Below are 15,336 nucleotides of genomic sequence, written 5' to 3' on the forward strand. Positions count from 1 at the left end.
CTATTTAGTAAAATGTTTTAAAAAATTAAAACAAAAAATTCTTATGTATTATTATTCAATTAAAATATCAAGTACTAATTAAATGCAATAAACATACATTAAAAGTGTCATGATAATAATTATTATAAAAAATTTCAGTTACAAATATTCAAATTCTATAACTTATACATATTAAGACTCTTACTACTCTTCATTTCTTAATCTCTCATACTAATTGTCAAAAATTTCTTAAATTTAATTTAACATTTTTATATGTTTTTCATTCTTATTCATTTATTTTTTAAATTATTTACAAAAAAAAAAGCAAAAAAAGACAAAGTGTAACAATTAATGCAAATCGGAAAAAAAAATGAAAATACAGTTTTATATAACTCTAATATAAATAATCTATGTCTTTTTTTAAAAAAAATTCAAAATCTATTTATAATATGTTCTCTAAAATATTTTTAATATAACATTTATTAAAATCTATTTATAATATAAGTAATCTACCTCTCCGCACATTGCGCGTGTCTCACTCTAGTTTGGGTAAAGATCGGGGGCACTGTCTAAGTAGAAGTTCGCATATAGTTAATTGGCGGCCTGCAGTCTGATATAGATTTTTTTTTAAGTATTAAACTTAGTCTGTTATTTAATCTGACCTAATTTAAAATTGATTAAAAAGTTTGATAATTTTTTTTATAAAAATAAAATATATAAGGTTAATTAGTGAGTTTGGACTTGTCTTATTAACATATTAAATTTTTTTATAAAAATCTGTGCCTATTTTATAACAGGTCAGACTAAACACAGGCCAGGCTGCAGGTTTTTTGGCAGGCCGTCTGACCTTTTTCCACCCCTAAATTAGTATCCACAATTAATTGGTCCTAGGATCACTCACTCATATGAGTAATACAATCATATTTTTAATCTTTCAAACTTACCAACACTCATAATAATAATAAAAAAAAATTTAATCAAAATATATCTATTTTATTTGATTGGAACACACATAATATACAAAGCATGTATGGCTTTATATAGACTAAATTTCTTAATAAAATAATAGTTTTTTTCTTAACAACTAAAACTACATTAATGATGATCATGAAATTTGTAGAGCTTACATGTTTTGTCATCATTTTTTTAATAATCAAATATCTCTCTTAAATATTTTTGGTAATTTTTTAAATTTTTAACATTTTTTAATAAATAAATGATTATTATTTTTAATTCAAACTCTACTTTTTCAATTTTTTAATCATATTTCATGAAGATTTTGGTCCATACAAATTGACGTGTACCCCATAATACTCGGAAACAAGATCAGAATCAAAACCGACCATAAAGTCCAGAAACAAGCAATCAAAGCTGAAACCACAACTTGGCCAAAATTGTGCACAAGTCAAACATTATCTCCTAGCCATTACCCACAACAACGGAACTCACTACCTAAGCCACTAATATCGGAACAAACAAACAGAAGATAGCACCTCACTCATCTATAAAACCAAACCCAATAGCCCAGGAGAAAGACAGGTCACAAATACACTCTCACTCATTTAACCACATTAATTTCTTAAACACTCTTATTGACTTGAGTGTCGGAGTACTTTTTGCAGGTGCTCCTGCAGCCATGTTTCGTAGTGCTGAGGTCAATTCCGAAGGTTGCCTCCAGGACGACGTATAGCTCTGCCTAAAACCAAGCAGTCGCGAAAGGAATGATACACCTCGGTTGAGCAAGAACGGAACATTTGGCGCCCACCGTGGGGCCGAAGAAAGAAAAACTCATCTAACCCCACTATTTTCTTCATCTGGCTTTCTGTTTCTTTTCTCTTGCAGGATCTCTGATCCTCCACTATGGCTGAGAATGGTGCTCACCAACTTACGCAAGCAGAACTTTTAGCCCAAATGGCCAAACTTCAGGCGGAAGTCCGAAGGTTAGCTGAACTGTCCGTTCATAACAATGCTGAAAAACACGAAGAAGGAAACCCCAAAGGCTCGACTCAAGGCAACAGCGATCCCTTATGTCTCAATCCACCGAAAGAGAAGCTGACCTTGGACAACCCATTCTACAAGGAGATCACCAACTTCTAGATGCCCAAGAATTTCGTGCTACCTACTTCCCTTGAGCCATATAAGGGGATTGGTGACCCCCAGACTCATGTTAAAAAATTCCAATCTATGATTTTTTTAATGGCGCTAACAACGAACCTATATTATGTCGAGCTTTTCCTACTTACCTTGATGGTGCTGCATTACTATGGTTTTCTAAACTGTCTGCAGGTTCAATCTCCTCGTTTGAAGAATTGGCAAGATCCTTCATTGACTACTTTGCAGCCTCAAGGATATATGTTCACGGATCAGATTACTTTGGTACCATCCGACAGGGGAAAAATGAGAGCTTGAAGGAATACATGACGAGATTTGCTGAGGCGACCATGGAGATACCGGATTTAGACCCAGCAATCCACCTGCATGCCCTTAAAGCCGGCCTCCGACCCGGAAAGTTCTGGGAGACAATCGCAGTCACTAAGCCGAAGACATTGGAGGAATTTTGAGAAAGGGCAGCGGAACCGATGGAGATTAAAGAACTCCGCGAAGCCAAAAGAACAGAAAGGAAACAACCTCGGAAGGAGGAACACAGGACCATAAGATCGGTAAGCACTAAAGAATCAAGGAAACCATTCAAGCTCACCCCAAAATTTGACAACTATACCAAATTCAACACAAAGAGAGAAAGAATAATCAAAGAGATCCTCAACACCAAAATTATAAAACCTCCAGCACGAGCAGGAAGTTACCAGGATCAACGATTTGTGGATAAGAGCAAACATTGTGCTTTCCATCAGAAAAATGGATACACAACAGACGAATGCGTGATCGCCAAGGACTTATTGGAGAGGCTGGCCCGGCAAGACCTCTTGGACAAATATGTAGAAGGAAGAAGAAAAACTGAAGACACACGAGACCGAGAAGAGCGCCGACAACCCCCGAAAGAAAGAGATGACAACAAATGGTCCAACCCTAATCCGCCAAAAGGGATCATCAACTGCATATTCGGGGGATTCGCCGGGGGAGGCGAGACAATCTCGGCGCACAAACGAAGCTACCGTGCAATGCTGGCAATCGAAGGAACAGCGCCACAAAGTAATAAGGATGCAATCGACCTTAAAATCACCTTCAACCAGGCAGACGTATCCTCGGCCATTCCGAACTTGGATGATCCGGTGGTAATTTCCACCCAAATAGGCGACCTATTGGTAAGAAAAGTCCTATTGGACCCAGGTAGTAGTGCAAATGTTCTTTTCTATTCAACTTTTATTAAAATGAACTTATCTAAAAAAGAAATGCAATCCTCATCCGGGGAATTGGTAGGATTCTCTGGAGAAAGGATCCCAATTAAAGGTTATATATGGCTAAAAACAACACTGGGGAACACCCCACTATCACGAACCATGGATATACAATATCTTATAGTTGATTACCCCAATCCTTACAATATTATTCTCGGAAGACCAGCTCTGAACATGTTCAGGGCAGTGGTATCGACCTTTCATTTGTGCGTTAAGTTTCAGGCACAGGATGACGAGATTGCAACACTCCATTCAGATTGCCAACAAGCTCGGCAATGTTACAACGCAAGCCTAAAGAGATCGGACATGCAGCAAAAATATCAACAAGAGGTCAAGGTAATTCACAGCACAAGCGAAGTACTGTCCCTGGCAGAACTCGACCCTCGGGAGGACACCCAAGAAAGACCCCAACCAGCAGATGAACTTCATAAAGTTCCCCTGACATCAAAGCCAGAACGATTCACCTACATCGGCCAAGCACTCGAAGGACAAAAACAATTGGAGCTTATAAAGGTACTACAAGACAATGCCGACCTATTTGCTTGGACACCTGCGGATATGCCAGGCATAGATCCGAATGTCATTTGCTACAACCTCGCCATCGATAGGACGATCTAACCTATAGCTCAAAAGAAAAGGAACCTCGGAGCAGAAAAAGCAAAGGCGTCCCTAGAAGAAACTAAAAAGTTACTCAGCGCCGACTTCATTAGAGAAATCCGTTTCACCACGTGGCTCTCGAACGTGGTAATGGTAAGAAAAAATTCAGGTAAATGGCGCTTGTGCGTCGACTTTACAAACCTCAACAAGGCATGTCCAAAAGATGCCTACCCTCTGCCATATATTAACAAGCTTGTAGACAATGCGTCAGGTTTCAAAAGCTTAAGCTTCATGGATGCATATTCTAGTTACAACCAGATCCTTATGCATCCAGAAGACCAGAGCAAAACAGCCTTTATAACTGAGCATGGAAATTTTTGTTATAGAGTAATGCCATTTGGTCTAAAGAATACAGGTGCAACATACCAGCGACTAATGGACAAGGTATTCCACCAATAGATAGGTCGGAACATGAAAATCTATGTGGACGATATGGTCGCCAAGACCACACCAGAGAGATCCCACTGTGAAGACCTCAAAGAGATATTCAATCAGATCCGAGCATATAACATGAGACTCAACCCAGAGAAATGTGTCTTTTGGGTATAAGGAGGCAAATTCCTTGGATTTATGTTGACCTCACGAGGAATTGAAGCAAACCCATAAAAGTGCGACGCAATACTTAACATGGCAAGTCCGAAGACAATAAAAGAGGTGCAGTAACTCACAGGAAGAGTAGCGGCCCTGTCACGATTCTTACCAGCAATATCGAGCCGATTGTATCACTTTTTCCAAACGATATTAAAGAACAAAAAATTCGAGTGGACAAGCGAATGCGAAATGACATTCGCCGAACTCAAAGCTATCCTATCATCGCCACCAGTGCTGCAAAGCCCGGAAGTCAGTAAACCTTTATATCTATATTTATCTGTTTCCAATTATTCCATAAGCTCGGTTCTCATCACTGTGATAGGAAAGACACAAAAGCCAGTATACTTCGTCAGCAGAGTCATGCAACCAACAGAACGAAGATATCCAAGAATAGAACAACTAGCCTTAGCATTAGTAACAACAGCAAGAAAACTTAGACACTACTTTTAGAGCCACACAGTTATTGTAAGGACAAATCAACCGCTAAGACAAATATTAACTAAGCCAGAGCTGGCAGGAAGGTTGACCAAGTGGTCTATTGAACTTTCTGAGTTTGATATCCAGTTCCAATCAAGGTCGGCTTTAAAGTCACAAATCCTGGCAGACTTCGTTTCTGAACTCACACCTGACGAGCACCAACACAGCCAAACTTGGGAATTACATGTGGACGGAGCATTAAACCGAGAAGGAAGCGGAGGCGGGATAGTACTAAAGGAAGGAGACACAGTGATGACTGAGCAATCTTTACAATTTCACTTCTCGACAAGCAACAATCAAGCCAAATACGAGGTGCTCATAGCAGGACTTAAGCTCACCCTCAGCCTTCAAGTATAGAACCTAACAGTATATTGTGACTCTCTATTGGTGGTTCAACAAATCAAAGGAGAATTCCAGGTAATAGATCCTTTGTTAGAGCAGTATTGGCTCATAGCAAAGGATCTCATTTCAAAATTTGATAAATTCGTCATATTACATGTGCATAGAGAAAAGAACATTAGAGCAGACATATTATCTAAACTTGCAGTCACTAGGGCTAGTACACAAACATCGGCACTATCACAACTTACACTAAAAAAACCCAGCATTGAGTCACTATGCATAATGAGCATCACTCACACAGATGATTGGAGAATACCCTATCTTGAATATATTAATACTAGTATTATTCTCAGATATGAGACTAACCCTCAAAATTTCAAACGAAAGGCAAGTCTCTTTACAACTGTCGCAGGAGAACTATACAGGCGAGGGTTCTCACATCCATTGCTGAAATGCCTCAGCAAAAACGAAGCAAATAAAGTCATGAACAAGATCCATGAAAGTGTATGTGGAAACCATATAGGAGGACGAGCTCTGGCAGCAAAGATTATCCGAACAGGATATTACTGGCTGACCATGAAGAGGGACTGCATCACGAAAGTAAAAACCTGCGACAACTGTCAAAAGCATGCCACTATCTCAATGAGGCCCGCCGAGGTAATGCACAGTATGGAGGTAAGCTGGCCTTTCCACAGATGAGGGCTCGATATACTCGGCCCATTTCCAATAACACTCGGACAGGTAAAGTTCCTTTTGGTTTCAATAGATTATTTTTCAAAATAGATAGAAGCACAGCCACTAGCAAGAGTAACGGCTGAGAAGGTACGATCTTTCATATGGAAAAATATTATATGTCGGTTTGGAATACCAAAGGAGATAATATCGAATAACGGTAGACAATTTACAGATAACAAACTGGCATCATTTTTGAAAAGTTTTAACATACAACATCATTTTAGCTCGGTCAAACACCCACAAACCAATGGGCAGGCCGAGGCTGCTAATCGAGTAATATTGCAGGCAATGAGAAAAAAGCTCAGTGATGCGAAAGGAGAATGGGTAAAATTGATCCCAGAAATATTATGGAGCTATAATACGACAATACAGTCTATCACAGGCGAAACACCGTTCAAACTAGTCTACGAATCAGAAGCATTAATTCCAATTGAAGTTGGCGTTCCTACCCTCAGAACCAAACTATACAATCAGCAACACAATGCCAGCATAGGAAACACCGAGCTTGATCTTGCCGAGGAAGACCGAGATATCGCCGTTATCAAGCAAAGTGCCATGAAGCAGATTATTGAAAGAAGGCACAACAAAAAGGTAGTATCGAGAACACTCGATGTCGGAAACCTCATCCTCAGATGAACAGAGGAAGCTAGGTGACCTCCATCACACGGTAAGCTCGCCGTAAATTGAGAGGGACCATTTCGGATCGCAAAAGTCCTCAGAATGGGAGCTTACCAACTACAAACACTACAGAGCGACTCAATATCTGGAAATTAGAACATCTCTTCCTTAAAGGTGTATAGATCGTAACTTGTACACTTCGCAGATGAAGGTACTATTTTTCCCCCTTAGAGGTTTTTCCCCAAACAAGGGTTTTACCTAAGGAGGGTTTTAACGAGGTTGGACGCCCAACATATCAAGTATGTATATCATTATACAATCTGATCTCTACTTTCTATCTTCATCTTATTCTGCTCACAAAAGCAAAAAGACATTCAACTATGCATTATTCTACGAATAGTCAAAACGACAAACACTGTCAAAGTAACTCAACCTCAGTCTATTCAAACAAAAGATGATTAAGTCTAAAACATAAAACCAAACATCCATAACCATATACATTTAACAGTCAAAAGCTAAAACCACAAATTGGTTAGCAAAAGCACAAAGTCATCAAAATACATCAAAAGGACTAAACACGTCCAAAACAAATAATCGAAATATCATAAATCAAGAAGGAGAGATATTTTCATCATGATCCTCCATGGTACCATCCACCACCAATTTTCCACCGACCACTATCTTGGTCACATCAAGACGATCACAATCAAACTCCGGGGCCAGCACAGCAATTTGGTTAACAGCACGCTCAAAACCATAGGAGAACATCTCCATCCCATTTTCCTCCAGTTCATGAAAGTTAATAGAGGAAGGATCTTTTTCTTTTAAAATTTCTTTACAAACTCAAATCCTTGAAAGAGCCTGGTGCGGTATTTTACAACTCACAAACTTATCGGCAAGTGCATCGGGTCATACCAAGTAATACCTTACGTGAGTAAAGGTCGATCCCACGAGAATTGATGGATTAAGCAACAATAGCGTTTGATAGGATTAGTTAGACAAACAGAAAATAGTGTTGGAAGTTCAAATAGCATTAAACAGTAAATTAAGAATATTAAAGACAGGCAGATAAATAAGTTGGGAATAAAATATTGAGAAGACAGTTAAGGTTTCAGAGTTATCTATTTTTCGGATTAACTTTTATTACTAACTAATTTAATCATGCAAGATTTAATTTCATGGCAAACTATATGTGACTAGACCCTAATTCCTTAGACCTTCCTAGTCTCCTCTAAAATTCATTAACTGCCAATTCCTTGGTCAATTAATTCCAATTAAATGGTGATGATCAATTTCTAGTTTATATGCCAAAAGAATCCTAATTATCCAAAAATAAGGGGATTATATATCACGTATCCCGTTAAATACAAACAATTAGAAATTCAGTATAATATGTTTTCAAGCTGTTGTTCAAGTAAAGAGCTTTTCCAAGTTTCACAAAAACTCAATTAGAACATGGGTCATACTTCCGTTCCACCCATATTCATAAAATAAAGAGCGAAAATAATTATTGAAATATAAACCAAGACATGGATTAAATTTGAAAGATCAAACAAATCAATCCATACAAATAGACAGAGCTCCTAACCTTAACAATGAAGGATTAGTTGCTCATGGTTCAGAGAAGAAAAATAAGGGTTCTGGTAAAAATGTACTGTCTTTCTATCTGATGGCATCAGATCCCTTTTTATAACTAATCCTAATAAATTTAAAATCTAATTATCTAAAATTAAAAATAATATCTTTTCCTAAAAATAAGATTTGAATTTAAATTCGAATTAATTAACAAGTCTTCAACTGATGGGTGGGGACCACTTGATTTGTCCATTCTGCAGCTTCTAATCTATGTTTTTTGGGCTGGAAATTGGGTCAAAACAGCCTAGAAATTGCCCCAGCATTTTCTGTATTTTTGCAGATCGCGCATGTGACGCGTCCGCGTCGTCCACGCGTTCGCGTCATTTATGCAGATTTCAGTCCACGCGTTCGCATCAGGCACGCGATCGCGTAATTGCGATTTCTCTATTCCGCGCGGTCGCGTGAGCCACGCGTTCGCGTCGGTTTTCGCTGGTCATCTCTTTGGTTCTTTCTCTTTCTCTGCAGAAACTTCATCCAATCCATCTGAATGCTACCTAAAATAAATAAAATTGTACAAAACTCAAAATAGTATCCATGGTGGCTAAAATATAATTAATTCTTAATTAAATTCAACAAATTAGGTTTAAATTCACTAGAAAAAGATAGACAAAATGTTCACACATTAGAGCCCAACGCTACAAAAAAAATTCCAAACATAAAAGCCTTACACGCGAGAACCAATTCCATTAAGCTCGCCTACCATTTCCATACAAAGCCAGACGAGTTTGGGGCCTATGACGTGTACCCCATAATACTCGAAAACAAGATCAGAATCAAAACTGACCATAAAGTCCGGAAACAAGCAATAAAGCTGAAACCACAACTTGGCCAAAATTATGCACAAGTCAAACACTATCTCCTAGCCGTTACCCACAACAACGGAACTCACTACCTAAGTCACTAATATCGGAACAAACAAATAGAAGATAGCACCTCACTCATCTATAAAACCAAACCCAATAACTCAAGAGAAAGACAGGTCACAAATACACTCTCACTCATTTAACCGCATTAATTTCTTAAACATTCTTATTGACTTGAGTGTCGGAGTACTTTTTGCAGGTGTTTTTGCCGCCGTGTTTCGCAGTGCGAGGTCAATTTCAAAGGCTGCCTCTAGGACGACGTATAGGTCTGCCTAAAACCAAGCAGTCGCGAAAGGGATAATACACCTCGGTTGAGCAAGAACGGAACACAAATTAATTTAAAATTGTTAATCAATATCGCATGATATGTTTGATCCTTTTCAACTCACTATCCCAGCATGATTTCTTTTACTAATAGACTGGATTTTACACCTCCGAGAAAAGTGATGGAGGATGCCCCCTTTTTTGGGGTTTTCGATCTGAACATTTTAATTTGCAAATTAATTTGTAGCGAATTTCAATTCAGAAAAATTTGAGGATGATGTTTTGTCATTGGTAGCGAACCTCTTTTAATTGTGATTTGTCAATGCTCTGTCCGGTTTCATCTTTGGAGTTTGGATAAACTTCGAGATATATTTTTAAAAAATATTTTAAACAATAAAATAATTTAACATTTAAATATTTTATATACAAATATTTTTTATTTGTAATTATATTTGAATACGATAATATAAAAATAACTTTTTATTAAATAAAAACATTTTTTTTCTAAAAGGATAAAAATGTAAATATCTTTAAAAGATATATTATTTTAGTAATTTTATATTTATTTAAAAGAGTTTGTAAATTATACTAAAATATTTTTAAAAAATAATATAATTTTTTTTGGGTAAAGTATATTTTTTGTTTCTAAAGTTTGACAAAAGTTTCAAAAATACTCTTAAATTTTATTTTGTTTAAATTTTGTCTCAAAAGTTTTCGATTTGCATCAAATATACCCCAAACGGATAACTTTTCAAAAAATTTAAGACCAATTCAATAACAATTTCATAAGAATAACTCTCAACACAAGTAAATCAAGCATAATTTTTATGCATTATTGTTAGATTGGTCTTAAATTTTTTAAAGCCGTCGATGATATATTTGATGCAAATAAAAAACTTTTGGAATCAAATTGAAACAAAATAAAACTTAAGGATATTTTTGAAACTTTTGCCAAACTTCAGGAATAAAAATTATACTTTACCCATTTTTTTAAAACACGCTCAAATATGCTGAGATGCATAGTTATCATAACCGAATTGACAATCCACCCGATTAGAGTATTAGATTAATAGGTTACTGATTTAATCATTTGGTGACTGATTGAACTAGCTGATCGATCATAATTAAATAATTATATATAATTTTTTTATAATGAGTAATTTTTATTTTATTTTTATATTATACATTAGCAGCAACCACAGCCGCCTCCATCACTGCCGCCACCGCCACCCTCAGTTTCACAGCCACAAGCACAACAAGAACCTTAGTCATATATTCATCACACACAGCTCTCGGATTATTTTACATCACCAGTTCCATTACACCAACAGTATTGGGGTGTTCTACAATTTGAATCAGGGGATCAAGCCTGGTTTAGCCAACTGTTTGGATTCATAGCTCCGATGCCAGATCACTCATATTCAGGTAATTATGTTGACATTCCCACCAAACAGGGGGCCATTCGAGTGGTATTGCTTCATGTAGGAGGTTCTTGGACTTGAGAACTTGGCACCGCACTTTGTCATCACATTCTGGAGGTAGACAATCTGTTGAGTCCAGTAGGAGTGATGATGCCATGGGAGGGATCATACAGAGCAGGAACCCACGACGTATTTCAATGAGTCTAATTCAGGAGAGTAATAAGGCAATTGATGATGAGGCTGATGACTACCTAGTTGACTATTCAGATGAGGATAATGATGAGGATAAGGATGGTGATGATTATTCAAATGGTCAATATGATGAAGACCGCAGCAATGATCCAGCATCTAGTGTAGGTAAAGTAATTTATTGGAGTAATCCCACTGTATAAGCTATATTTAATTGAGATAGAGCATTGTATATGTTGAATTTTGTTTAAGGTACTACATGATATTCTATTTGCTTTGATTAGTTGGTCATTGCTTGTGTTGTATTTTGATAGGTACATCCACAAGCAAAAAAGAAAAATGTTACAATCTTAGAGTTGATCCTCCACGTCAAAGCACTAATCGATATACTCCATCTACTTTTAACAAAGTTGTAAAGAAGTGCAAAAAGTTATATAAAGATATAAGATGGGCAATGAAAAAATAATGCCTTTGTGTCATTAACTATGTTAATTCACATGTACTATGTTAATTAGAGTTTATATCATGCACTATGTTAATACAATATATAATAACATCATAAAGACAATACCAAAGTCATACAATAACATCAAACTCTATTGGGTGGCTGGATCTGCACTTGCACAACCACGTTGACGACATTTGCTATGGTTGTGGCTCTCGACCCCACATTGTTTACAGCGCCTTGGTGCACGCAACATCCGAGTGTCCATCTCATTCAAGAAGCAGGTCATCTTTGGTCGACCTTTGGCTACTCGTCTCAGAAATGGATTGCTTACGAATCGAGGTCCATGATAAACAGGCCACATTGTCAGATTTTCTAGTGGCCTAAACCTAGCTCTGTATATTCTTTGAACTTGGTCCATCTTGTAGACGTCATGAACGTACACTTGCCAATCCAGCTGCTGATTTGCACAACAAGAAAATACATGTCAATACAGAATCCGGTTCACTTGAAATTCACCACAATTGCATACTCTTCGACATAGGTCAACTGCATACTCCACTCCACTCGACATCTCACGTACTTCAAATACTTCAATCTGTCTATCAAACAAACTAACCTGGATGTTTTCCGATACTCGCTGATTCGCATGTAATTTGGAGGTCACAAGCTCAGAGAACACATGTCTAGCATTAATATGAGTCTCAGCCTCGACTCTTTTTCTTGTGAACAACTCATTAAGCCTGTAAAACATTGCCTTAACAAGTGCAGTGACTAGGAGATTGCGTGCTCCTTTCAAGATCGAATTGATGCATTCCACTAGATTGGTGGTCATATGACCCCATCGGTATCCACCATCAAATGCCAAAGCATACTGTTCACGTGGGATCCGGTTCAGCCAGTTAGTGTAAGCCTCACCCCATTTGCGTAATCGCTGATAACACATCTTGTACTCACGAACCGTCCTCGAATATCCTATGATAAACAAAAGGCTTCCTATAGAAAACATGCATTATAACAGAATCTGTAACAATAACAAATTTCGTTGTATTCAAATTTACCTATGTTGATGATAAGCTTCTGTAGGTACGGAGTCTTGAACTTCGTTAAGAAGTTGGACTATATATGCCTGATACAAAACATGTGAAAAGCTCTAGGAGGAGACCAGGCTTTGTTACTACGAGCAATAGCTGAGTTGATAGACTCGTGTCGATTGGAAATAAGGCCCACACCATCATGTGTCATCACATGCTGTCGCAAGTTATTAAGAAAAAAGTGCCACGCCTCAGATATCTCTCCCTCCACTATCGCAAATGCAATAGGCACAATATTGTTATTGCCATCCTATGAAACTGCAACTAACAAACAATCCTTATATCTCCCATACAAATGAGTACTGTCTACCTGCACTATTGGCTTGCAATGTCTAAATGCTCTAATACAAGGGTAATAACTCCAGAAGACTCGATGTAGTACACGGATATTAGGAACCAAGTCATCCCCCTGATAAGCAAGCATTGTTTTAAAATAAACAACTGCTGATGACTCATTGTGACACATGGCCTCAAACCATATGGACAAAGCTTCATACGAAGCTTTCCAACCACAAAAAATTGATTCCACTGCCTTCTGCTTTGCTAACCATCCTTTGTGATAACTTATGGTGTAGTTAAACTTTGACTGTACTTCCGCAATGACTGATTTCACTTTTATAGATGAGTCAACTTCTACCAAGGCCTTTACTGCTTCTGCAATTGTGTTGGAATCCAACTTCAAATGGTCTTGAGAAATGGTGGCTCTAGTACAAGTGTGACTACCATTGTACCTCCTTATCTCCCAGTAGTACTTCTTGCACATGTTACTAACCTTGATCAGCCAATCACAACCTACGTCGTATTGTGTACATTTAGCATAGAATGTCGTTGGTTCTGACTCATAAACTTGATAATCTACACCTCGACAAATTGTATAATCTTTTATCGCCTTAATCATTGCCCTCTAGAACTGAATTCCATTCCCACGATGAATTCACAATCTTCTACAACAGGAAGTTCTGCTACATTCACACCACAAAATATGTATTTGATAAATAATTGTTAAATATATGTCTTAACAGTTAAAACCTATTTATAAATTATAAATTATAAATTATAAATAAGCAATAATATAAATATAAATATAAAATCTATCAATATTTATCGTTATCCAAAATATAAATATAAATAAGTAATAATAAATTATTAACCATGCAAAAATACAATATATAATAAATTATAAAATATACATAAATAATAAATAAATAAATAAAAATAATTAATAAAATGCTACTTACTAAATAAAAAAATATACATATGTGTGTGTGAATATAAATATAAATAAGTAATAATAAATTATTAACCATGCAAAAATACAATATATAATAAATTATAAAATATACATAAATAATAAATAAATAAATAAAAATAATTAATCAAATGCTACTTACTAAATAAAAAAAATATACATGTGTGTGTGATTATCCTATAACTTTAACTAAATAAATAATAATCAAATGCTATTTGATAAATTATATTATACAAATTACATGTTGGTCATATTATCTAATCAATCTATAATATTTATCTATCATACATTGTATCAAAAATACATAACTGTATTCATATACTGAGAAAATTCTGGTACATGTATGGTCTCCAAATCCAACGAACGAATGAAAATAGGCTCCACAAACGGATGCTGGATTATTAGTGCATTTGCCACCTCTACTACATCTGCCTCCAAAGTGCCGTCAGTTTGATCTTCGTCTCCACTCAGATCAACGACCTCATAGTTACTTTCAAACTCCTCTTCGCTATCGCTATTATAATCTTCCAACTCAATATTTTGATCTGCTTCAGATTGTTCAAACTTAATATTTTAAAAAATTGAAATCGGACCGTCCGATTATTATACAAACGAAAATTTAAATTTTTCTTTTGCCCACACACAAATCGGACGGTCCGATTTGTGTTTCTCTTTTTTGTCGCAAAGAAATCGAACGGTCTAATTTCTTCTCCCTAACTTCAAAAAACTAATGCCATCACAACAGCATATTGAGTATGGAAAAGTATAGGTTACCAAGATATAAATCTGCTAACTATTACAAACAATAATAATTAAAAATACTTAAATATAATTTTTTTATATCAATTAAGAATTTAACAAATAATTAGAATTTAAATAATCCTAATTCAAATATGTTTTCCATCTTATGCATTTTGGTTGAGGTGCTTGTATGGAAATTATTAAATGTTTGTTGATCTGTGATATATGTATCATGTAGGAGATTCTGGACCTGTGAAAATGTTTGAAAGAAATAATTTGGCAAACAATCAACTCATTAATTATCTATGTGACCCTATAGAAAAATGGTTGTTTTTTATTGGTATTGCTCCTGGTTCCTAAGGTATGTCTTTGGTGCCTTGCATGTGTTATAAGAAGTAGGCAACTTAGTTAATTACATTCATTTTCAAGTTTGCTTTAAGATTTCTGCCTCTTTATGCAAGTTAAGAATTTAACACGGTTTGTAAAGTTTCTGAATAGTCTATACTTCTATTTTAGTAAATCTCCACTAGCAGAGAGGATTTTTATAATTTAAGTTAGTCTTGACTACTATTTAATGTTCTGCAGGCTGTGAAGAGGAAGATTACAAATTAAAGAAGCAGATCAGAAGATATGCTAAGAATTCTGAACTGCAAGACCACATTGAAAAGGCAGAAAATCTA

At 36.2% G+C, this 15,336-nt stretch overlaps 2 protein-coding genes across 2 annotated transcripts; one reads left to right on the top strand and one right to left on the bottom strand.

Annotated features, from left to right (window-relative positions):
• Positions 1-4,082: 4,082 nt before the first annotated feature.
• Positions 4,083-6,773, top strand: LOC127745436 (uncharacterized). The gene is made up of 5 exons (XM_052258137.1): positions 4,083-4,376; positions 5,034-5,411; positions 5,467-5,477; positions 5,567-6,077; positions 6,186-6,773. Exons 1-5 carry the CDS (start codon positions 4,083-4,085, stop codon positions 6,771-6,773), a joined length of 1,782 nt encoding a protein of 593 aa, XP_052114097.1.
• Positions 6,774-11,723: 4,950 nt separating this feature from the next.
• Positions 11,724-13,564, bottom strand: LOC127745437 (uncharacterized). The gene is made up of 4 exons (XM_052258138.1): positions 12,977-13,564; positions 12,754-12,916; positions 12,105-12,568; positions 11,724-12,032 (listed from the first exon to the last, which is right to left on the bottom strand). The coding sequence occupies exons 1-4, from the start codon at positions 13,562-13,564 to the stop codon at positions 11,724-11,726; spliced, it is 1,524 nt and encodes a 507-aa protein (XP_052114098.1).
• Positions 13,565-15,336: the final 1,772 nt, after the last annotated feature.

The sequence above is a fragment of the Arachis duranensis genome, chromosome 3 (assembly GCF_000817695.3).
Source record: "Arachis duranensis cultivar V14167 chromosome 3, aradu.V14167.gnm2.J7QH, whole genome shotgun sequence".
Taxonomy (NCBI): Eukaryota; Viridiplantae; Streptophyta; class Magnoliopsida; order Fabales; family Fabaceae; genus Arachis; species Arachis duranensis.